Genomic DNA, 24,464 nt, shown 5'->3' on the forward strand with positions numbered 1-24,464 from the left:
GGGGAGCGCTCCGCCCCGGCGGGGCTGGTGGGGGCAGGGGGGCGGCGGGGCTTTGTGGTGTTATGTAACGGTGGAGCCGCGGGCGGGGGGGGTCGGGAGGGTCTGTGCAGCGTTCGAGGCCGGCCCACCCCGTCGTGTCGGCCGGTGCCGCACCTCCGTGTTCGGGAACGCCTCCAGGGACGGTGATCCCCCCCACCCCGGGTGCCAGCGCAGCACCGCTCTTTCCGAGAAGAAATTTCCCTGCCGCAATATGAGGCCACCGGGAGCAGAAGCCGACCGACTGCCCCCAATCCCCCCCTCCCGCCGCTCCAATTTCCTTTCAGGGAGCGACGAGATCCCCCCTGAGCCATCCCTGCCCCGTGATCCCCCCTGAAATAAGGGACACGCTGAGCGGGCACTGAGCGTGGGCATCTCCTGCGCGTGCTTCGAGCTCCGTTCGCTTTCCGGTGGAAGCCCTTCGCCTCCCGGCCCGGCGGGCAGCGGAGCTGTGCCTACCGAGCGCCGCCGTCGAGTGGGCGCTGCTGCCCACGTGTGCGTGGCCCGCCCGGCTTCGAGCCGCGGTGCTGAGCACGCAGCCGGGTCCGGCGGCGGTGAGCGAGCCCCGCTCCGCGTGCAGATCGTGCTGGAGGTTTTGCGGCTTGTGCCAGAGCGATTGGCTGGAAGCTGCAGGGATTCGGAGGGGTTTGGGGAGGAAGAAGCCGATGCCTCATTGCTGGGGGCAGGGAATGGAGGCGGGCAGAGGGACCGGCCGTTTGGTGCTGTCCCTCCTGCTCCAGCTTGGTGCGTGGGGCACAACGTGCAGCCAGCAGCGGCTCAGCACGACGCTGCCCCGAGCACCGCTCCCTGCCGCCCTCCGTCCCCAGCCGCCGTCCCTGCGGCTGTCATCGCCCGTTTCACCGCTCGGTATCCCCCCCCTCCTCCCCCCGTACCCCTCCTTGCACCACTGCCGCCATGCGGGGCCGGGGCAAGAGCAGCCCCCGGGCACAGCCCCGTGCCGCTGACGCTGTGTGCCGCTGCCTCCCACCCGCTCTGCCACGCACGCTCGTCCCCCTCCTCTCCGAACCCTCTTAGAACTGATGCACTTAAAGCAAACTTAACTTTTCTATTACCGCACATTTCTCTTACCCAGGTGCTTAATTACCATTGTCCCAGGGAAATGTCAGCATGACTCACAGACAGTTTCCCATTAGGAAGCCGCAGATGAATATTAATTACTCTCGCAGGTGGGTGGGCTTGGTGGCAGCACCTTTCCCAAAAGGACCGTGTCACCCCCACACCCACCCGGACCGCAGGGACCAGAGCTTTTTTTTTTTCTTTTCTGCACACGCAAAAAAGAATGGGGCTGCGGTGCTCTGGGGACGGGAGAACCCCGATCTCTTCCTGCAGCAAGCGAGGTGGAGGCACCTCCTCCATCCCGTGCTCGTGGGGTTAGCTCAGTCTCCAGAAACCCCACTCCCCATGGGGAAAGTACCTGGGGATGGGGATGCTCCAGGTGTGTCCTGGGAGGCGGTCCCGCTGCTTTTGGGATGCTCCGCACCGCGATCCCTGGGCACACACCCGGAGATGGGGCTCCTGGAGCAGCTACGGTGGGATGGGCACCAGAAGGAGGCTGGGTTTCGGGGATGGGCAGGGCGAGATAGGGAGGCTACAAGTAACGGTTTCGGTGTGAGAACCTTCTGCGGAACCCCGTGGCGCTCAGGAGCGAGGGTGAAACCTCCCGGGGCTGCCCACACAGCGCTGAGGATGCCACTGTGGTTTGCGGCTGCTTTTTGTTCTTGGCTTTGTTCTGCGCTTGCAAACCTTGAGCTGCAGGGGGTGGATGTGAAAACACAGCTGTCCCCTGCCTGTGCCCTCGTGGGGACTGAGCCTTGAGTCCCCATCCCTGCAGCACTGCTACCTCCCAGCACGGGTTCTGCAGGCTGCATCCCCTCTGTCAGCCCTGGTTGATGGGGGATGCTCGGCCCTTGCTTCACCCCCACCCCGTGCCCTGCTCCCTCAGTGCCTGGGTGAGCTGAAACCCACACCCAGCAAAACCCACGAGGTGCCACGTGCTGTCCACATGCGGCACCCCAAAGGCAGTGGTGGCAGCGCAGGGAGCCAGCTCCCAGCCATGCCCATGCCCCTGTGTGCTGGGAAGGCTGAGCGCGGGCACCGCGTCCGGCAGCTGGTGCTCGAGCCGGGGAGAGAGGCAGGTTGCTGGGAAACATCCCTCTTGAGCACCGATAAAAATAGCTCCGTCTTCAAGGCGAGAGGGCGGGCTGCGCTGCAGCCAGTGGGGCAGTGGGGATGGGATGGGGATGGGAGTGGGGATGGGATGGGGATGGAATGGGGACAGGGTGCCTTGGTCTGGTGTGTGGACACTGGGGCTGTCAGGATGCAGTTCTGATGGGGCACGGTGGTGCATGGGTTGGGGGATCCCCAGCACTGCCCATCCCCAGACTGGGCTTAGAGATATGTGCCTAGGGTATGGGGCTAAGAGGAGAGTGCAGCTCCCTGCCTCCCACCACCACTCTCCCCCAGCCCTTTTGGGTTCATCTCTTTGGGTTTGTCCCCAGGAGGAGTTTGGGTTTGCCCCTTGCCCTTTGGGTGGCCTCCATCCTCTCCCCAGCTTCACCACGAGGCTGGGGCTGCTCCCAAGCTGGGAGCATGAGCCTGGGGGCTCCCCATCTCCCACACCTCGGGCAGGGCTTGCATTCAGCACCCAACAGCCAAGACAGACCCCTGCCCACTACCCATGCCGAGGACCCCCACGGGGTAGCAGCAACCAGGGGGGGAACCCGGGGGGCTCACACCCGATCCCTGGGGCTGCAGCGAGAGAGCCCACCAGGGCTGTGGCGGGGATGCTGCGGGGCTGATTATTCACAGCTTTCCTCGCCCCGATTGGCTCCGCAGCGCTGAGCGGAGTGGGGCCCCACCGCAGGAGGAGACTCGGTGGCCATAAAAGCGGGCGGGCGGGCGGCGGGCGGCGAGTACGGTGTGCACCCAGCGCGGCCCATGCCCAGCTCAGCCTGACCTGCGAGCACAGCGCGGCGGGACGGGGCGCACAGCAGGTAGGGACGGGGTGTGCACGAGCGTGGATTTGGGGTTCCCTTCCCTTTGCCCGCACGCACCTTGCTGCTGGGCATCGCTGCTGCTCGAGGGAATGTGATTCAGTTTCTTTCAAAACATCCCCGAGCTGCCGTGCTGGGAGCATCTCGCACTTTACTCGTTGCTTTATTGCTTTATTTCAAGACTCGTACGTTCGCCGCAGGTGCCCCACTCATCCCCTGGCAGTTTCGCAGCATCGCTCTGCTGGGGCTCGGGGTGATGCTGATGCCATGGCCATATGCTCATATGGAGAGAGCACAGCCCCGGAGCAAAGCCGAGCTCAGGGAGAGGGCAGAGGGAGCGGGATGGGTGCTGGCACAATGCTGGGTGTGCTGTGGTTGTGGTCAAAAGGTCACTGTAAGGAGAGGAGGGAGCTGCTGGGAGCGGGCTGTGCTCCTCCACAAGTGTCAGCGGGGTCCCAAGCTGTCGGTGAAACACACACAGCCTTGGGTACCGGCACTGCACGGTGACATCTCCGTGTAGAAATGCTCAGAGACACAGGGGGTGATGGCTGGGAGCAAAGCCCTCCGTGGCCATGCTGTGCTCTGTCACCTGCTGCGCACTCAGGGCTGCTCTCCATCCCTCTGTGCCGGTGCAGCCGGGGCTGTAACCCGGAGCTGTGGTGCACAGACACACCTGGGGCTGTCCCACGTCTTAGCACCAAAAGCCTGAACAGAAAAGGGGCAGAGAAGGAGCGGCCATACAGCACACACGGGACACGGGTAGGAACCCAGAGCAAGCCCAGTCCCTTGCAGCACTGCTATGATCGTGCAGACGCATTCCCCAGGATGGATGCTCCGGGCAGAGCTCACCTCAGTGTGCTCCAGGTCCCGCAGTCCCACGCTCCAACCACAATTTTCTCCCTCTTCCTTTTGTCTCTCCCCTTTTTTGAGCGTCCCTTTTCACTTTCACCTAAAGCCCTGCCTTGCCTCCCCTTTCCCTGCCCCGCTCTCTCCTCCTCCTGCAGCAGGAGGACGGCGGAGCACCGCAGGGATGTCTGTGCCCAGGTACGTTCACAGCGGGTGCACGGGGCTCTGTGGGGCTGCAGCTTCCAGGCACGATAGCACAGCCAGCATTTACCTTAGCAGCAGGTGAGTCCTCTCTCCTCGCTCGGTGCCATCGAGGTGAGCAGGGGCTGCTGGTGCTGCCGTGCCCATATCCGTGCCCATCCTTGGGGTGATGCTCTCGGGCTGTGCGGCGCAGCCAAGGAATGCAGATTTCTCGACACACGATGGTGCAGATAATTCAAATTCAAATTTAATTTAGCATGAATTAATACTGTGGCGTTAACGTTTCTTCATCAGCGCCAATTAGAGTACATTAGCAGACAGTGCCGAAGAATACAATAGTCTCTAATATGCGTCATTAACATGTAACAGATCCCTCTGGGTCATGCCTTCCCACCCTGGATAGATGCAGGCACGGAGGCAGCGGGGTGCTGGCTGCTGGTGCACCCCTTTGGGTCGGCTCTTGCTGCTGGGCCTGGTGGCACCATGGCCCCTGGGTGCTGCAGGTGGTGCTGGGGGTTCTGGAGCCCCACTCTGACCCACTGCATGGCGTGTGCAGCCCTCCTGGCCTCACACAGGGTTCTTGGAGCGTGGAGGATGGTGGTCGCAGCCAGCAGGTAGGATGAAGCCTGGGATCAGCGTTCTCCCCCTCCCCACGCAGAAGCAGCAGGTTGGGTGGGGGATGCAGGGGACACAGCACGGGGCGAGGCTGTGCTGGAGGTGGGTGACCCTATGTCCCCGTCCTGCCCCGCATCCCCCGTCCCCTTCTGCCAGCAGCTCCACGTCTTGGCACTGTTCTTCCCCAAGGCCAAGGGGAGGGCTGATTCATCCCCTCCGTGCCACGCAAATGCGCGATCGCAATATTGCAGAGAGATGTGACGCTGGAAGAACGAGAGACTCTGCGTTCAAATGAATCGTGCCGGGCGGTGGAAGGGCTGGGATGGGGCTTTGGTCTTTGTGCATGAACCCACATGGGGTCAGTGTCCTGCAGCGTCCCTTGGGTCGCTCTCACAGGAGCAGATCCCAGAGGTGAGTCCTGTGGGTGCGGGCACGGCTCCCCAGGAGCAGGAGGAGAAGGTAAGTGCCCTCTGCACACTGGTGGGCTCTGGGCATGGACAGATGCTGGCTCCCAGCTCTGGGCTCAGATAGGTGACCCTCTCTGTGCTCTCACCCTCCCCAGGCAGCGGGGCATGATGGCACAGCGGGCGCTGGTGCTGGTGCTCTGCCTCTCCCTGGCTGCAGCAGCCTCCGCCGACTGCGCGACGCAGTGCTCCCTCTGCACCAACCAGGCACGTGGCACCGAGAGCAGCATCCAGCCCCTGGTGAGTGCTGGCCCCAAGCAGCCCCCAGCATTCAGTATTGGGGTAAAACAGCAGGGACGGCTCGGGGACGTCACGGGGTGGTGGTGCGTGGTCTGCGGGTTGTGGTCACAGGCACCCGGCGGCTCTGGGAAGACACAACATTTGGCTTCTTGTGAGCTTGGTAATGTGGATCCAGGGGATGGGATGGCGATGGATGGGGTGGGGTGGTGGTACCCGAGTGCCGGGTGATGCCGGCGGTGCCACGGCTGCTGTCTTGCAGATGTGCCTGTGGCAATGCCAGGGCTCCTCTCCGCCTGGCGCCGAGTGGGAGAGCTGCAGGAAGGCGCTGGCACTCCTGGCCCCGCTGGTGGCCCTGGCCGAGGGGACAGAAGGGACAGATCCATCCCCAGTGGAGGCAGAGGATGAGGCAGAGCCGGAGCAGGATCCTGGCCCGGAGGAGCTGCCACTGGCACCAGCCAAACGCTACGGGGGCTTCATGAAAAAGCTGGCCAAGGGGAGGCTGCTGTCCCTGCTGCGCGACAACGCCCACAGCAAGGGCGGCCTCAGCAAGAAGTCGGGGGGCTTCGGCCACAATCCAGGGGAGCGGGCTGCCCCCGAGAACTACCCGGGGCCGGGGGAGGGCGAGGAGCCCGAGGGCGCGGGGGCCGAGGGGCAGGAGCTGGCGGAGCTGCACAAGCGCTACGGGGGCTTCATGCGCCGCATCCGGCCCAAGCTCAAGTGGGACAATCAGAAGCGGTACGGGGGCTTCCTGCGGCGGCAGTTCAAGGTGATCACGCGCTCGGACGAGGACCCCAGCGCCTACTCAGGGGAGGTCTTAGACCTATAGAGCCTGGCATGGGACAGGTCCCTGCGCCACCAGCCCGACCGGTGCCGTCACCCCAGCCCCATCCCTTTGTCCCCAGCTCCAAGCGGCTGCCACCATCCTCGCCTCATCCTCCTCAGAGGGCCGTGGGCTCTGCCATCCCCACCCCACCCCCGCAAATGCCCCAGCTCTGCCCCCCACTGTCTCTCTCTGGTTCACCTGCACGCCCCTTAGGGACCTCGTGCACCCAGGGGATGGTATCACCCCCCAGCTGCTGGCAGCACATCCAGCAGGGATGCGTCCCCAGCCCTGCCACAGCTGCAGATGCACAGCAGGGGCTGGAAACCATCACAGCTGATGGATGAGGCAAGAGCTTCCGAGCCCCAGGAAGGATGAGCCTGAGCAGGGCTGGGATGCAGCCAGCAGGTCTAGAGGGCTGTGCAGTGGCCATAAGGAGGGGTGGCAGGGCAGCAGGGGGCTGAGCATCCCCGTCCCTTCCCCAATCCACCCACTGCATCCTGCTCATCCACCCGCTGCCTTCCCTGGTACAAGAACACTCTCTGGTTCACCCATCTGGGCCCCCTGCTCCCCCCACAGCCAATAAAAGGCAGATGCCAACGAAGCCATGGTGGGTGCTGAGCATCATCTTCCTCTGGGTGGATCCAGCCCTCAGCACAAGGGGATCACACACCCCAAACTGGGGCCTGGGGAGTACCCACAAACCCCACTGCCCTAAGGCCATGCTGTGGTTGGGAACCTGAGCACGGTGACCAAACCATCCCACTCCCACACATGCTTCAAGCACAGCATGACTGACGACAGCAGCTCCATGCCAGTAAAGCCCAACCCATGCAGAACCTCTCCATAGCCTCACTGCCCAGCGCTGCGGACACCCTAAGCTGTTGGGTGTTGCATGCTCAGGGCTCCAGCACCGACCACCCCAACTCCAGCATCACCTCCAGGCTGCTCTCTTCCTCCTTTTCGCTTTGCTGCAGTACTGGGGCTGCACTGGATGAACCCCCTCACAACAGGAGCTGCCAGCCTCCACCTCACAGGCAGGTGACGCAGTGACAGCCCTGAGAGCCACCGGTGCACAGGACTTTCCACTTTTATTATAAAAATATCTTGCAAGCAAAAAGAAAAAAAAAAAAAAAAAGAAGAAAAAAAAAAATCACGGTCAGTACAGGCAGTCACACAGCTCCCAAAGCAGTGCCAGGGCTCCCCCCGCCCCACACCGATCCCATGGGTGCTGGGGGGAGGTGGGGGTCCTTGGGCAGGGGACACACACGTGTCCCCCCCCCCTCCTGGCTGCAGGGAGCTGCCAGTGCCCCCAGCCCACATCCAGGCAGGGGGTGTGTGTCAGACAGAAGCTCTATGGGGTTTCTGGGGTTTTCACAGAGGCCTCGTTCTTCATTTGCACATCTTACCCTAGTGCGACGTACACAGCAGCACACCCACGTACAACACGCGAAACATTGGGGTTGAGCTCTAAAAATTAAGAGTTACATGGCAAACATTTAGAACGTGTTAAAGGTTACCGGGGGGCGAGGGCGGATGTGCCCGGTGAGGGGGGGCTGACTGTGGCCCCAAACACACAGGGCTGCGTGGCCGGAGGGGGCTGCGTGCTTTGTACAAGCCTGGAGCAAAGAACTCCGGGCTGTGTGGAGGAGGAGGAGGAGGAGGAGGAGGATGTTTGGCGAAGGGGCAAAGCCAGCGCGGCTGCGGCTCGCCTCGTGCAGCCCCCCCCAGTCCTATTGGTGTCGGTGCAAGAGCCCACGGAAGAGACACTTGGGAAGAGAGGTGGACATTGACATCCTTCCTTTAAAGCCAGAGTTTGTTTTCCACGCAGCTAGAGCCCCCGAAGGCAGCTGGGGGCCCCTGGCCTGGAGGCACAGTCCCGGTCCCTGATGCGCTGCAGCGCTCTCCAGCGACGCATCCTCGGGTTCTGCGAGCAAACCCAGTGCACAACTCAGGGATCCTCATGGCCAAGGGCCGGGGGGGGGGGGGGGGTCCCAAAGGCAAGGAGCCCTCAAGCCACCCCAAAAGTCTGCAAACAGAAGTCAACCCCCAGGAGCAGGCACAGTGCTGAAGGCTGCGCTTCCATCCCAGAACACGGGTACCGTGGCCATCGGTGCTGCTGAGAAAGTCCCCCCAACAGGGTGAGGGGAGGACCAGGACCCCCCGTGAGCCCCAGCTCTGCTCACTGTCGCTGGATCTGGACGCTGGCATACTCAGAGCTGCTCTCCTCGGGGCGCGGGGGGGGCCGCCGGGGCGCCTTGCTGAGGTGCACCATGTCCAGGTCGGCGTAGGTCAGGTTGTCGCTGCTGGCGGGCGGCTGGCTGCTGCTGCTGCTGCTGCTGCCGCTGCTGCCCTGGATGCAGGCGTACTCCGACTGCTGGCTCAGCTCGATGATGCGGCGGATGCTCTTCTTCTCTTTGGCGAAGTTCAGGTCGGCGTAGGTCAGGTTGTTGGGGTCGGACTCCTGGGTGAGACACCGAAGGGTTTTCTTTTGGAAAGCGCAAAGTCAGCCCCCACCCCCGTGCCGAAGCGCTCTCCAAAGCGCCAACACCGGCTGCGCACTGCACTGCCCATGCGGCAGCGCTGTGTCCATCCCACGGCACGCAACCACGTCACCAAATGCAAAACCACCCCACAAACTGCTTCGTGCTTATGGTGCAGCTGCTTCCAGCCCTAAAGCCAGACCTTCAAGGGGGGAGGAGGAGGAGGAGAGAAGGCGAAGGCAGAAATGGTGCTGGGAAGTACTGCAGCTCCTCCTCCCTTCGGCCACAGTGTGGAGACACTGAGACGCTTCACGCACAGCCTCCACCCTCCTCTCCCACGCTTGGGGGCTGCTCCCCCCCCCCCCGGGTCCCCGAGGTAATGACACACCTGGGTGGTTGTGGTCCCGCTGCTCTTCTCCGGCTCATGTAACCTGCAAGTGGAAACGAGGGGTCAGGTGCACCACGCACCTCTTCTCATGTGATGGACCACATGGGGGGGTGAGGCGGAGCAGATGCAAAGCACAGTCCTCGGGCAGGACACAGCCTCCCTGGTGAGGATTTGCTCAGGCGCTGGTGGCTCACCCCGACCCATCAGCTCGCCCAGCCTCACCAAGAGCCAGGCACTTGGGGACAGGATCACAAAACAGCTGACGAGGAGGTCAGCGGCACAGCCTGGGCTCCCACCTTCCCTTTTCCTCTTTGAGGCCCACCCCAGAGCTCTCACCCCTGACTGCTACCCATAAAGAGAAGCACAGCACATCCCTTTGTAGGATGGAGGCACTCAGCCCTGAGCAACCACAGCAACTCAGCACTGCAGGGAATGGAGATGAGCACTCACCTGGCAGACGGAGAGCTCTTACCTGCCGGGGGAGAAATAGTTTAGGAAGGAAATAGTTCAGGGAACCCCCACCTCCCAGACATGCCAGCCCACACGCTGCATTTCTCAGAACTTTGACTATTTCAGCAGCTGCTCCCCACACCACACACGTGGTTTCCTTATCCTTACCCTTATTCTGCTTCGTCCGGATGAGGTAGAGAATTGCAATCACCAGCAGCGCCAGCACAGTGCACACCACTCCCACCGCCACGTAGATGAGAAGATTTTCTACAACGGGAACCGCATGTGAGAGATGTCACTATGGACCTGAGAGCCCCAGTTCCCTGCACAGAGGGTCAGCGTGGTGACACTGCATGCACTGAGGGTGATATCCAGCAGCACCCCCAGTATGAGTCCTGGAACCGCATTCCGGTGGGACCCTGAGTTTGCCCTGAGGGGTGACATCCCACCCCCTCCCCACATGCACCCTGCAGCTCTCACGCACTGTTGTCTCCGGTGTAGCTGTCGCTGGGTCCCCACTGGGCTGGGGCAGCGATCCGCAGGGTGCCCGTGCTGGAGATGGGCTCCTGGTCCTCGTGCACCACCCGGCAGGTGAACCTGGAGCCATTCTTCTCCTCTCCCGCCTGCACCGTCACCGTGCTCTTCAGCTCAAACAAGCCCTGGGAGGTCTCCGTTAGCTCCGTGGTGTTCTCCATGTTCGTCTCCGTCCCGTTCTCCAGCCAGGTGACGGTCACAGGTCCCGGGTAGAAGCCCCGCACATGGCAGGTGAAGTTCACCGTCTTGTTCACCTCCACGGCGCCCGGCGGTGCAGCGACCACAGACACGCTGGGGGGAACTGGGAAGAGAAGCAGCGCCTGGAACCGGCGTCCCGGAGCCCACGGCCCAGCCCTGCCCCAGCCCCACGGCCGTGAGCCCTCACCTCGCAGGGCCTGGCGCAGCGCGTACGTCCTCCTCAGCGGGGACCCCAACGTGATGTGCTGCACCTCGCAAGTCAGCTCCGAGCGGACGTCGTCCTCACGCAGCACCACCTGTATGGTGCTGGACATGTTGTAGGAGGAACTGGACAGCTCTGGGGTGATGTTGGGTGGCTCAGCCCGAACTGAAACGCTGTTCTTGAGCCATTTCACCTGGATGTCACGGGGGAAGAACCCTGCAGCACTGCAGGTGAAGGGCACCGACTGCCCCGGCACCGCTCGGCGACTCGGCCCCGACATGACCGGCTCGGAGGGTCTGGCTGTGGGAGAAGCATTGGCCCATCAAGGAGCGTCCTGCCCCTCCCAGCCCCACAGGAGAGCCCACCAGGACAGGCTGGGAACCCACTCACCGTGCACCAACACCTTCGTGCCCTCGCCTCTCTTAAACACCTCTTCACTATTGTTGACTTTGTGAAACTTCACGCAGTAATAGGTGCTGGCATCCTCAAGATGGACATCCCTGATGCGGATGGTGAAGTCTGTGTTGGACTCATTGTCTGCTCTCGTCACACGGGATGAGGAGGAGCCTTTCTCTTCATAAAAGTTCCGATTGCCGCTGCCCCAGCCCTTCAGCCACCTCACAGCGCCAATAGGACCCGATCCAGACACTGTGCAGTTCAGGGTCAGTGTCTCCCCCGTGGTCATCACCACCGGGCCCTGGGACTGCTGCAGTTTGAAGTCCCGATACTTCTGGGCACCCACACCTGGGTAAAAACAGACCCCCTTAAGTCCCTCCCGACCCCAGGGGGGCCCTGAGCCCAGCACCAGAGCGGAGCTGTGAGCCCAGTGCCCCCAGTACAGAGCACACCTGTGTGCCACGCTCCGTGCAGCCGAAACACCGATCCAAGCCCACCGCCCCCGACACATCCCACTGCCATCACTCGTGAGGAAACAAGGGCACGCGCTGCACCACACTGAAATCCAAGCTCCCCTCGCAGACACAGATGTAACACTGCCTTTTCTGCACCGAATCTCCCCCAGCTCCAGCCCCGAGCCGTGCCAGCAGCGCTCAGCTCGCAGCGGCACTTGATGCCGTTCCCTCCACCGCCGGCAGAGGAAAGCCGTGCCCTGGATGCACCACGGCTGCAGCCGCAGCGCTGTGCCTCCGCCGCGTGCCCCGATGGGAGCACTGCACCTTTCCTGAGCCTCCCAGAGCCTGGGAGAAGTCCCCTGCTGAGAGCTGACATGACCACGCTACGACCCTGGAGATGGCGAGCAGCACGCAGGAGCGGTGCCATGGCTGTGCAAAGACCATTGCACTTGAGCCGGGAGCTCCTGCTGCAGCTGCCAGCACCGGGAGTGTGCACACACACCAAGGAAGGGCCGTGCATGCACCGTGGTGCAGCTGCAGCCCCTCAGCCTGCTCGCCGGCCCTTTGCATAGAGGGCCACAGCTGCACCCGGCTCTCCTGCACCACGAGGTCCCAGGGCAGGCCGGTGCTGCTGTAACCCGGCACAGCCAGGAGCTTTGGGCCTTGGTGCTTCCCTTTGGAGCCACAAAGCTAACACGTGGCACCAAACCAAACCTGTGCCAAAAGACAAAGGTGAAAATGCCAACTGTCCCACCTGAGCGATGGGCTGAGCCGTTGTTTTCCACCTCAGCAGCGACCGTGTGGGCGTCTGCAAGCGGAGCTGACTTCTGGGGTGACACCCAAGTTTGGGGAGCAGCCCCAAAATGGAGCCCTGGGCGCAACCAGCGCATGGCACAGCCTGCTCGGCTGGTGAGCCCCTCCCAAGCTCCTCCACTGCCCGCAGGCTTTTTGCAAGAGCAGTTGAGCAATGCAGAGAGGAAGTTATAAAGTATCACTTGCCCCAGACTGCGCTCTCAGTGGGACAGGGCTGCTCTGGGCATGGAGACCCGCCGCCCCCGAGGCAGACCCCCAGCCCCTTTATGCGCCCAGGGCAGCTGCATTGCTCCAGGGGGGCTTTCCTGATCTCTCACACCTCCCAGTCCAGCAAACGAAGCCCACGCACTCGCACGAGGTGTTGCAACACAGGAAGGGTCACGCTGCAGGAAGTGCGGGCCAGAGCTGGGCCCCCCCTGCACCGTGTGACGAGCACATTGCTCCCTGCTCCCACCTGCAGTCCTGCAGAAAAGTGGCTTTCCAGCGGGGCAGCGTGCACCTGCACCCTGTCCCCTCAGGCACCCACAGCACCCATCGTGCCGCAGGAGCCCGGTGCAGCCCCACTGAGCACAGCCCTCCCCAATCCACGCGTTCCCTCTGCATCCTCCCTCTCTCCATCTGTTGCGCTCCCAGTGAGGCACGCGCCGTGCCTGGAGGGGAGGAAGAACGCCCGCTTTGGGGTCTAGGGGCTTCAGAGCAGACACAGGCAGCGGAGCAGGGCTGGGGCACGGGCATTGCTCAGCCCGAAAGCACATCCCTGGTTGGGGCTGCCAGGGCTGCTGCTGGCCCCCAGCACTGGCACCTCTGTGCTGGCAGCTCTGTGGCCCCGTCATCGCACGGCTCCAAACAGTCTCTCAGCTCAGAGTGAAATGTGGCTTTTGGCTATTTTCTCCTTCTTTCATGTGCTAATTTAGAGATTTTTTTCCCACAGATCTGCTTGCCCAGCGCTCTTCAGATTGCTACAGTCAGGATTTGCAGGAAATTTGTTATACACGAGCTTCAGCCACGGAACGCAGCGTTGGCACCACGCTGCCTTAACCAGCCCCACTCGCACCTCCTGGATAACAACCACATGGCCCCCCCATGCAGCCCAGTGAACCCAAACCAGGAACACCCCGACACCCCTCTGGGAACACGTCCCAGTGCACAACCTGCTCCCAACCCCAGCAGCACTGAGCCCCCACCCCCCCCCTCAGTGGGAAAGCACGAAGGGGAAGTTGCATGAAAACCCCTTGCAAGCTGAGAAATGCAAAGTTTCTACCCAATCTCCTCCCCCTGCCCTTGCCCCGCAGCCAGCTTCCCCTTGCACCATGCAGACCTCTCTCCTTCCCTGTTCTCACCCAGCTCACAGCATGCACCATCCCCACGCGCCGCGAGTTTTCCATCTCGGTGACACATTTTTTTTTTTTGCTCTATTTCCACCTTTTGAAGTATCTGATACCGAACAGATTGCAAGATGCCGGGGTTTAACTCAGGAGAAGGTGCCTGCATGCTTAGGGCCGGTAAAAATAGCTTTCCTTCTGAAGGCACCAAGGAAGGAGTTCTGGGATGGAGCGGGGCGTGCAGCTGGTCACCGGCATGCGGGCACCGCGCGGCACCCCGAAATAATCCCAATGGAATTTCACCTGCACGGGGAGGCTGTGGGGAAACTAACAGGTGCCGGCTATAAAAAGAGCCTGGAAGCAGAATTTGGAGGATAAGAGACCCAGGGATGGTTACCCAGCACCACGCGGATCCCAGGCAGGGTGATAGTAGGGGCTGTATTTTACACTGGTGACATCAGAGGACGCCTCGGATCACGCATGGCCGTCGTTTGTGGGCTCCCCTCCTACAGCAGTAGCAGAAATTCAGCAGTGCGGCCAAAGCCCCACAACCGAGCAGGTTTCCGACCTGGGGGAGGCTGCAGGAAGCCGAAGCCCTTCGTCAAGCAAAGCTCACACAGAAGGGCTGTGAGCGGCCGAGATTTTGCAGAGGGCCCTTTGCCCTACAGGGAGATATCCTGGAGGATCTCCCCTTTCCCCCTTTGCTTCCTGCAGCAGCACTGCCCCTGCCAGCTCCTCCGCAGCGCAGCTGGATCGCTGGGGCAGGACGGTCCCCACTGGAAACCCACGTGGGAAGCAGCCAGGTTTGCACACCTGCACCATCACCCACACAAAGCAGTTCTCCAACCACCTGGAAACCCAGTGCTCCATGCCCCATTGTTTGTCCCGGTGGAAAAAAAGGGGTTGACCCTTTGGGGCCGCACTTGGTGAAGCTCAACAGCTTCGCTTCAGCCATTACCGTGGCAGGAAATCACAGCAGCTTCACTGGGGCAGCGCTCGCAGCCAAAACCTCCTTTGGCTTCCAGCAGCCCAGAGTGCAAAGCTCGGGGCCAACGCTCCCCAGCTGCGGGCAGGCAATTAGGAAAGCGAGCGGTGCTGTGTTCAAAGCATCTGCTGTCTGCTGGAGTGCACGCTCAGCTCTGTGCCGAAGGAGAGCTTCGTGGGGACAGGTCTCCAGCGGGCCCAGGGCGTGCAGCTCATTGCAAGGGGAGGTGTGGGGTCGGGACGGAGCCAAGCAGGCAAAATACCCAAAACGGGGAGGTGCACTGCTTTTGTCCCACAGAGTTTGCCCCGTCCCCCAAAGAACCACAGCCAACAGCAGGCCAGGAGGAGCCCAGCTCCTCTGCACTATCACTTGAGATGAATGACACTGAAACACTCTAGAAATGAAACATCCTTGAAAGCAGCACCCACCGCAGGGCTTTGTTCCTGGTGGGGCAAGAAACTTCCCGCTCCCACAGGGGAAGGGAAACACCAGGGTAAGCACCGACCGTCCCTTCTCACAGCACTCTCCTATGGGACTGACAGGGCCACGAGCCGTGGGGAGGGCAGAAGGAGCCACGGGGAACCCGGGGGGACCCGGAGCTGCCCCTAAGCGAGCAGCACGGGGCGCAGCCCCACTGCGCTGGGGTTCAACAGTTGGGCAGTGAGCAAGCAAGAACGAGGTGGCGGGGGGGGGGGGGGGAGGGGGGGGGGGGGGGGGGGGGGGGGGGCAGCCATAAAAACAAGGTTTGGGTTTTAAAGAGAGCTCCCTGCCGGGCTCCCCTCCTCCCGTCCGCAGCAATGCCGGGGGAGACGTGCTCCTCCCGGAGCCGGCGGGGTGCTGGCAAGGGCTGGAAGCAACGTGCCTCTTCACGTCCCTAATTCCCGCATCTGGCTGCGGAGGGGGATGGATGAACGGCTCCGTGCTGGGAGCAATGGAACCGGGCCCCGCGCTGGAGGTCATCGCCTGGAAAGGTCATAGCAAAGCGCGGCCACACCGCATCGCGGCCGGTGCGGAGCTGGGAGCGGGGCGAGGGGCGGCAGAAAGGACGCGAGCAGAGAGAATAAGGAAAAACACTGCAAAACGAGAGCTCGGGGCTCACCTGGGCAGGAGGGCGGGCAGAGCAGCAGCAGGCAGAGCAGCGGCCAGGCGGGGGGACGGGGCTCCATCGCCGGCTCCTCCTGGAGAACAGAGAGCAGAACGGCTTCAGCGAGAAAAACAACAACAAAACCCCACCAACCAGCCAGGCAGAATTGCAGATGGAGAAGGAAACGGCACTTCTCAGCCCCTGAATGAGGAAGGACGGCCGTGCTCCCCCTACCCCCCCCCTCCCCACCCCGCCTCGCCGCAGCGCGGTACGGAACGCACGGACCTGGCCGGGCCCCGAGCGGCCCCGGGGCCGTTCCGCTCCGCACCGCTCCGCTCCGCTCCGCACCGCCCCTCCGCGGCGCCGCCTCCGTTGCCCAGACACCGCGAGCGGCCCCGGTAGCGGCGGGGCTCCCCGCAGCCCGGCACCGCCTGGCTCCTGGCAAACTCGTGGGTGGGAGCTCCCCCCGGGACACTGCAAGCTGCCTTCTTAAGGTGGGCCGGGGGAAGAGCCGCCCCCCCCGAGGGATGCGGGTAAGGATGGGGCAGCCGCTGCAGTCCCCACGCAGGGTGGGGGGCAGTGGCTGGAGCCGCTCCGACGGCCCCAGGCATCGCACACCAGGGAGGGCACGGCGTGGTACACAGCCCGGTGCTGCCGTGGTGGGGTTATGGGGAAAAGCACAAAGGTGGTGGGGACACACGGTGCTCCCAGGCACAGTGGGCATTTAGCACTGTCCAAGAGAGCACGCAGGGCCAGTGGCCGAGCCAGGAGGGCCGGTGGCAGAAGTATGAGTGGGTGATTTGGAGGCATCACGTGGAATGAGCAGCTCGGCCCATCAGGGTCAGACCAAGCAAAGAGAGGACCCTGGTGCAGGGCAGGTTGGAGGAGAAGTCCCTCTATCCCATCCCTGCACCGGTTCCTGGGCGCACATGGACATCTCTGGCGTGTCCCCTCACCTGGCAGACAATGGGCTTAGCAGGAGCACATCCAACATAGAGGATGGAAGCCTACAGCCCAGAGAGGTGAGAGCCTGAGGACAAGGTGACCACCATGGGAAATGGAGCTGAGGGAGAGAGCATCCATGGGATGCACGTCCCTGCTGCACCCTGACACAGTCCCTCCCAGGGGAGACACATCCTCCACTATCTGCTCCTGCTGCAGTTCCTCCCACCACCCCATGACACTTCAAGGCCAGGGACCAGCCCGGTGCCCAGCACAGCCACACTCCCTGCGTCCAGGCACTGCTGGCAGCTCCCAGCGCTCTGCTCACCCAGGGACAGCGTGCAGCCCTGCAGGCAGGAGCTGAGCAGCAGCACCCAGCACAGGGCTCAACCCAAGGGCAGCAGCCGTAGCCGTGCCGGGACCACTGCAGCCACCAGCTCCGACTCCCTCCCCAGCAGCCGCTGGGCTGTCGGCTTTATTTAGAGCTTCACATAAACAAACAGCAAAGATAGCTGAAGTGTCTTGGCACCATCAATCCGCACGCAGCTCAGCCCGGGTGTGTTCTCTGCATTCTCATTTCTGGTGCCGCGAGCCTCCCCCTCGGCCCTGCCGGTACAGCTACACCCGTGCATTACATCCAGCTTTAATTGACCTCGCTTGCTCTGGAGCTGGGGCAGCACCTGGGATGGCTGCAATTCACCCCTGAACCCCCAGAGCGGCTCCAACCACTGCTGTTCCCAGGGAGCTCCCAGGAGCCCAGCGCAGCCGCTGCCTCATTTCCCCTTCCCACATCTGGTGAGCACGTGAGCCAGCAGCAGGGTTTGGCTTTCGGCCTCTTGCACAGGCAGCGTGACGATAAATCAGCTCTTTGCGTGGGGAAGGGACAGGGAATCGACTACAGTTTGAGGGGAATCCTGCAGCACCTTGCATCCCGTGTATGGGAGCAGAGCAAGGCAAGGTGCCGATGGGATGCAGCCCTGCCTCCAGTCCCCATTCTTTTGAAGCAACAGCCCAGCTCCTGGGGGCCCGGCTGCCTGCAGCCTGTCTGGGCTGTTCTCCTGCTTAGGAGGCTCAGACAAACCCGTGAGCACGGAGCACAGACAGCCCCGTGCGCAAGCAGAGCGCTCGGGAAGGAAAGTTAGAGCTTAAAAAAGCTCGGCGAGAGGAGGCACCGCGGCACAGCAGATGGTGCGGCGCGAGCTTCCCAGGGAAGAGCTGCTCCTGCTCCCCGTTAGGGAGCATATGGGCAGCATGGGCTGCCTCCCTGCTGCCTGCGCTGGAATGCGGGGTTTGGAGAAGCCGGCCTGGGGAGCAGCCCCTGCCCTGTGCTGAAGGCAGGGACATGGGAGCGTGGTGCTTTGGAGGTGTGACACTATTGCCAGTGCTTTCCTATGCACATGAGCAGAAGGCTCAGGAGCACCGGTGCTGCACCCATGGCACCTCCACACTCCAGAGCACAACCCCTGCTCCAGGCTCGCGCTGTCAGATCCTGGCCCCTAGGAGCTGCTGCTGGGGCTAAGGGTTTGGGACTGTTTTCAGCCCTTTTCGTGGCTTTGAAGCAACAAACAGCTTCCTCAAGGTGGGTTAGGGCAAGCCTAGGGCAAGCCACAGCAGCATCACCTTGCAGGGAGGCTCTTAAGCAGATCTCCATATCTGAGCCCAGCGGCAGCACTGCAAACTCACAGCTGTCCCCACCAGCCAACAACCACCAACAGCATATGCACGGCACTCAGGTTTGCAGGGATCCACAGAAGCTCAGAGCCACGCAGCTGTATCCTGACTCAGCCCCAGTTTGGGGGCACGCATCCTGCAGAACCCCCCACCACCCCCGAGCTGTGGGTTCAGCCCCTGCAGGGCCCTCAGCTGGGAGAAAAGCACAGAAACATCTCCTTAAGGAGGGAGCTCCAATTACGCTGCTGATATTTAGGGCTTCCAGCACAACAAATGGAGCTTCAGCTTCATTAGGTACCATGCCAACTTAGCCCAAGACATCCAGTACAGAAGGAGCTTAAATTAGTTTATCTGATGTTAACTTCTAACAAGCAATATGCCAACGCAGGGATGGGAAGCAGTGACCTTCAGCCCATGTGCACGAAGCAGCACACAGACGCATCCAAGCTGGACCCCAAAGGCAGCAGACACCTACAGAGGAGCAGCTCAGCCCAGCAAATTCCCATTGATGAAACCAGGGTGCATTGTACCCACTCACTCACTGCACGCTCCCCCTACAGCACCCAGCATCACCTTCATGCAGCTGAGAAAAGAAATAGCCTGGCACCCGGGAGCCCCTTTATGCCATGTTAATGAGCTCCAGGTGCTTCCTTATGACCGCAGCACAGCTGTGGTGGCCATAGGAAAGCAGGATGGGGGCTGCTGGCTTCCTCCTGCGTGGCTTTGCCTAAAGCAGAGCTTGGAGTTCACAGGAACTGCTTGGCTTTGTTCAAGCTTTTATGGGATGATTTAGGGCTCCGCTGGGATGTTGCAGGTCCTTCCCTGAGACCCCGCAGCGAGGGGTGTGCTCACCGCCCCCTATCACAGCAGGACAGGGCAGGAGGCAAATCCCTAATCACAGCCCGCTCCATTCTGGCGCTACTGGAGTGCTCTGCCAGGACCAGGTGGTGCCCTTGAAGTCCATAAAGTGGTATTTATGGAGCAGTTTAGCTCTGATTGCTTGGTTTGTGGAGGAAAAGGGAGGGATATTGGTGCTGGGAGTGATGCGCTGGGTACAGTTATGGGGTTTGTTCGTCCACGTCCCATGCAGAGCAGCATTGCATCACGTCCACCCCTGCAGTGCACGTGGGATGCTCCGACCCTGCAGCAGTGCCCTGCGAGGTGCTGGCACTCGGGTAACTCCACCAGGCTTCCTTAACACAGCCCTACACGTTTCCAAGGGGGAATTCCTACCAGGCTGTGTCACAGCAGGAAAGGTGTTTTACATCCTGCCCTGGCCTGGCAGCCTGCCCTGGGAGCAAAGGGACACGGGGTTTGGGCTGGAACTGCTGACACGGTGAGAAAAGCCAACTGCAGGGACAGGAGCTGGTGGGGTCACGCTCGCTGCTGTAAGCTGTCGGTCAGTGTAAGCTGGTGAGCAGGATCCTGCCTCTGGCCCTGGAGGAGGCTTCGCTCTCCTGTTGTGGGTGCTGCAACCCCACAATGCCCAGGGATACATGGGGACTGGGTCACAAAGCAGCAGAGGGGCCGACCCTGCACACCTTGCCTGCAGAGCTCAGGGACACTGCGGGACGTCCACGCTGGGCACGGACAGGAGCTGGTGGGGCTGTCTACACCCCGGCGTGTTCAGCTCCGTGCTCCCCTGGGAACAGCAGTGCAGAGTCAGGGGGCTCCTGGGTGCTGCAGGGTGAATGGGGGCAAACCAAGCAGCCTGTGAGACTGCAGCACCATGGAGCAGTGCCGGAGAAACCCTCAGCCCCCTCTTAGGCAGTGCCGCAGCCCACAGGGCGAGGATCTGGCCGAGGGAGGAGTGATAGCACCTTGATTTTCTTCTGCCTTTTTTGTTTCTGTATTCTCTCAAAGTTCTTTGCTGATGGCAAATTGTTATCACGAAAGTGCATCCAGCGCTGCAGCAGCAGATAACGCTCAGCGCGCTCCCCGGGCTGCAGCGGCTGTACCTCATTGCTGCCTGATAAAGTCCCACGGCAGCTGGAGATGGAAACAAAAGTGCAGATGCAGGGGGATTGATCACGGTGCGCTATCTCACCCCATCACTTCCTGCTCGTCAGAGCTCGTGCTGGACATGCTGCAGGACCTGAAGCCCAGGCGTGGCAGGGACGTGTCCTGGAGGTTAGAGGTGCCACAAAAAGAACAAGGCTCTGCAAGATGCACCATGCTTGGGGTGGTGCGGTCGGCACAGAACGGAGCAGCAGAGTTATGGAGAGGGATCGGGGATTTAGGGGCTCTGTGTGATGTCCTCGGCCCTGTGAGCTGAGAGTGAGCACCAGCTGATGCCTGCAGAGAGGGTGCATGTCCGTGGGGAGCCTATTCTGTGTGTGCATGCGTGTGCACTGCGCGTGTGTTGCATCTGCATTTCATGTGCGTGCAATTGCACGTGTGTGCGTGCATGTGTAAGCACATGCACACGCGTGCAGGAGCTCTGGCACAGGGCTGTGGATGCAGGGTCCCAGCTGTGCCCGGTGCCACCATGCCCACCCAGTGCCGTGGGACACCGAGGGCATCGCCAGAGCCTGGGGCTGAGTGCTTGCCCTGCATTGTGCAGGGCATGAAGTTCAATCATGGGGAGCGAAACTCAATCGTGCATGGCACAGATGAAATGCTCCGGCTATCATCGCGCCGCGGCCCTTTAGCAGCGGCTCTGACCGCCAGCATTAATGATATCCACCCAATTAGCCGCTGCGCGCTCCACGTCGCCCGAAGGATTAACAAATGAAATCATCATCGCGGGGCGTAAGCGCTTAACGCCGTTAATTAGTCACCGAGCTGATCCCAACCCAAACACCCGACCTGCCCCAGCAGTGGGGTGCTGGCAGCCAACGGGGCACTGGGGCAGGGGGTGCTGCCGTGCCCAAAGCTGGGGCTCTCCCGGGCACATCCCCACGGCCGGGGCTCCCCCGTCCCCTCTCCCCTCGCTCCTGGAAGCGGGAGATGTTTACGGGGAATTTGCCTCACTCGGGGATGCGTTATTTTTACACGTTGCCATAGTTACCGCTGCCATTATAAAATTAAGGCTGAACCTTGTGGAAGAAATGGATCTGCCAGATGCAATTATTTACGGACCGCGCTGTTTCCCCGCCGCGCCGCCCGCCCCGCGGTCCGAGCCCCCCTGCGATGCTCTGCGGGGCCGCATCCTGCTCTATGGGGCGCACCCCGGGGCACCCCGCTGCGCTCACCGCTGGCACCGCACGGCCCCTCCGCGCTGGCAGCACCGCGGGCACGTCCGCCGCGGCCGGGCTGCTCCTGCTTGCCGCGCTCTGCTGCCTCTCTAAATATTTTTTCCTTTCCTTTGCACTTCTCCTAAGAGGGGCACTTGTGCCGGGCTCCGGGCGCTGCCAGCGCTGGGGTTGCAGCCAAGTGCAGCCGAGCTTTAAGGTCGCTCCGCGCTGTTGGTGCTGGGGTTCCCGGAGCATCCTGCCCAACCCCGTAGCACCCCCCCGCCCCCGGCAGCTCATTTCCTCCATAAAACCGCTTTGCAGCGGCGCATCCCCGGGAGCTGAGCCCTCGTGCTCAGAGCTCTTTGGGGCAGGATGCATGCAGGGAGCTGTGCCGCGTGCCACCTGCAGCTGACCCCCCAGGAGGAGCACGGGATCCTCCCGGTGTCAGCAGGACCCCCCCTGCCTGCCCCACTGCCCCCACAGATGCTGATCCCGAGCAGGGCAGCAGTGCTGGCTCTGATGGCAGCCGTCCCCAGGCAATGTCCCGTCAAACACCGAGAGCACAAAGTGAGTCTTTCTTCGGCACTGAATGTTCCTGTTCGTCCCACAGTCCTGGAAATCCTTCTGTAATCCTTGCCAGCACCGTGGCCTCAATGACATCCCCCCAGCGGAGCACCGCCAAGGCTAAATGAGCGCTGGGTGTAAAGGATTTCCTTTTAAATGTGTTTGGCAGCTTTCGTTTTCACTCCCTGTCCCCTAACGCCTGTGGCAGGGAGGATGGGGAATGGTCAGAAGGGCTGTCCCCAACCTGCCCCCTCAACTCTGGCAGTGTCACAGAAATGGGACCAGGCAGGGCAGGGTGGTTCCCAGCACAGCTCCTCTCAGGCACCAGAGAATCCACGTGGGTGAGCAGCATCCCCCAGAGAGCCGCTTTGCTCCTCAGCTCAGAGCCCAGCTTGGGGGTCCCATGGATGTCCCCAGGCATGGCGCAGACCCGAGCACCCCAAGCACCCAGCGGGGACACCCTGTCCCCACGGTCAGGGATGCACGGGGTCCCACCGTGCCCCAGTACAGCCCCGTTGCTGTGGGATGGCGGTGCCTCGTAATGCTCTGCGTCCAGGCTGAGCTTACAGGGCTGGAAGAATATCTGGAGAGAGCCGAGGCCTCTCCACATCAGGAAACTGGGGTGAAGGATAAAGCTGGCAGTGAGGCTGCGGCACTGAAGCAGTTCCTATGACAACCCCAAATCCCAGCCCTGTTTATCCCTTTTAATAAAAATCCACAATAAGGATGAAACCGAGGAATAAGGTTCAATAAGGAAGACACAAATAAATCAGGAACCGCATAAAACGTGTCACGGCTTTACTTCTGCTTCGTTCCTTGCTTTCCAATTAAAATGCTGCCCTGATAAATGGAAGGCTGTCAGGTTTTGAGTTGCTCTGTCCCCTGTTATGGCAGCATGGAGCCAGGCAGGTGCCTGGGGACAGCTACTGGCATCACACGAGCTCCTAGGGCTGCTCCCCATGGGTATCCTGGCATGGCATCCCCATGGCATCACCTGGTCCCCAAGGCATCGGGGGCCCAAATGGCACTGCGGGGTCCCCATGGCATTACAGCATCCCCATGGCATCACCTGGTCCCCACACCACAGTGGGCTGGCTGCCCACAGTGTCACAGGTTCCCCAAGGCATCATCAGGACCTGATGGCATCGTGGGGTCCCTGTGGGGTTCCCTGTGGCTTTGGATGCTCTTGGTCCTGTGGCCATTTTCCTTTGGGCTTTGTGGCCACCGCAGTCTCTTGGCAGCAAGGACAGGGATGGGGACAAAGCAGGAGCATCTTGGACAGAGGCAGCCCCAAGGCACTGCCCGTCCCTGCAGGAGGCACAGCCAGCGTGGGACTCTGCTTTTTACCCATTTATCCCTGTCCTCCTCCTTTCCCCCCTGCTCAGCCCTGGCTCCAGCACAGGCTCAGCTTTGTCCTGCTTCCTTGCAAGCACTGCCAGCCCCGTGCCCCCCAGGGATGGGCAGAGCCTCCCCTTGCCCTGGCACCCAGCGCGGACACCATGGAGCCAAAGCGGGAGCGACCCAGCCGTGCCCCTGTCCAGCCATCCCCCTGTGCTAGCCGAGACCACGCTCTTCCTCACTGCTTTTTAACCACTCCTCCCCCTCCCCTCGCTGCTGGACCGGCCTCGTCCATCACTCGCTCCCCCTGGACTAGTCGCTCACTGTCGTCGTGCGCGTTCTGCTGGAGCCTCGTGCTCCCCGCTGCTTTCCCCACAGCCGCTCCTCCCACGCCAGCTCCTGGCACAGCCCCTGCAGCCTCAGAACCGTTTCCCAGCCCTTGGGGCCAGGGACGGAGCAGACATCCTTGGGGGCACGGCTTGGACCCCACCACCGCCCCCCATTAGCAGTACGTGGACCCCCCCGCTGCACCCCGAGGTGCTGCCCGGTGCGCTCCTACCTTGTGTCCACGCTCGGGCGCTTGTTTGTGCTTTCACTGCCGGCACACCCCGGGCTGATGGCTTAAAGGATTTTCCTTTAATAACCACCAAATCCTTCTCCTGGGCCGTAAGCCGCAGACCTGGGCCTTTCCTAGGTGCACAGCGCTCCACGGTGCCTTGCTCCTTGCTGCTTTGCATATGCTTGCATCAAACTGGATTTCCCCCCTCCTGGCCCAGCCCAGAGCTTCAAAAGCGCCGAATGCCCTCGAATCTCGTTTCCCTCTGTCTGCGAGGTTTCTCCCTGGTTTCAGTCTCCCCAGGCATGGGGCTGGGCACCCTTTGCCCCGGTTGTGGCAGCCCCTGCTTCCCCATCAGCTCTGCTCAGCTGCAGAGCTCTCAGCTCCAGGGCTCCGTCCCGGTTTGCAGTGCCACAGCCCCCGTGTGCCCTCGGGCACTGGGCAGAGGGGGACAGGCGCTGGGCTCCTTACAAACACCCGGCACCGTGCGCAGGGTGCTGGGTGCTGCATGCTTCTGAGCTGTTCCCCAGAGAGAATAATCCCGAAACCATCCCCACAACACGTCCCCTGGTGCAGGGGATGCTGCTTCAGCCATGCAAATGAATTTCACAAGTGGCTTCCCCCCCCTTGCAACAACTCGCCCCTTGATACGATCTCTGTGTCCTCATACG

At 61.9% G+C, this 24,464-nt stretch overlaps 3 protein-coding genes and 1 long non-coding RNA gene across 7 annotated transcripts in view; 2 read left to right on the top strand and 2 right to left on the bottom strand.

Annotated features, from left to right (window-relative positions):
- Positions 1-1,144, bottom strand: part of STK35 (serine/threonine kinase 35) — a 15,606-nt gene extending 14,462 nt beyond the window's left edge. Inside the window, exons 1-2 of the mRNA XM_021416990.1 lie at positions 1,126-1,144; positions 496-663 (exon numbers count right to left, since the gene is read on the bottom strand). Of these exons, the coding sequence (XP_021272665.1) occupies positions 496-663; positions 1,126-1,144 (187 nt within the window). The remainder of the gene's footprint in view (positions 1-495; positions 664-1,125) is intronic.
- On the top strand, positions 45-7,418 carry PDYN (prodynorphin). The gene is made up of 2 exons (XM_021417049.1): positions 45-5,416; positions 5,676-7,418. The coding sequence occupies exons 1-2, from the start codon at positions 5,066-5,068 to the stop codon at positions 6,240-6,242; spliced, it is 918 nt and encodes a 305-aa protein (XP_021272724.1). The 5' UTR covers positions 45-5,065; the 3' UTR covers positions 6,243-7,418.
- LOC110408387 (tyrosine-protein phosphatase non-receptor type substrate 1-like) lies at positions 7,625-23,923 on the bottom strand. Of its 4 annotated transcripts, none has more exons than XM_021417026.1 (9): positions 23,797-23,923; positions 15,562-15,640; positions 10,882-11,235; positions 10,477-10,791; positions 10,042-10,392; positions 9,726-9,824; positions 9,558-9,579; positions 9,108-9,150; positions 7,625-8,700 (listed from the first exon to the last, which is right to left on the bottom strand). In XM_021417026.1, the coding sequence occupies exons 2-9, from the start codon at positions 15,626-15,628 to the stop codon at positions 8,419-8,421; spliced, it is 1,533 nt and encodes a 510-aa protein (XP_021272701.1). In that variant the 5' UTR covers positions 15,629-15,640; positions 23,797-23,923; the 3' UTR covers positions 7,625-8,418. The 4 variants fall into 4 exon arrangements, with proteins under 4 accessions (XP_021272701.1, XP_021272699.1, XP_021272700.1 ...); XM_021417024.1 differs by lacking the exon at positions 23,797-23,923 and adding an exon at positions 21,354-21,605; XM_021417025.1 differs by lacking the exon at positions 23,797-23,923 and adding an exon at positions 15,828-16,079.
- Positions 15,988-18,502, top strand: LOC110408401. The gene is made up of 3 exons (XR_002444302.1): positions 15,988-16,079; positions 16,420-16,568; positions 16,672-18,502. It is a non-coding gene; the product is annotated as an uncharacterized LOC110408401 (long non-coding RNA).

Source organism: Numida meleagris, chromosome 19 (assembly GCF_002078875.1).
Source record: "Numida meleagris isolate 19003 breed g44 Domestic line chromosome 19, NumMel1.0, whole genome shotgun sequence".
In the NCBI taxonomy this organism is placed as follows: domain Eukaryota; kingdom Metazoa; phylum Chordata; class Aves; order Galliformes; family Numididae; genus Numida; species Numida meleagris.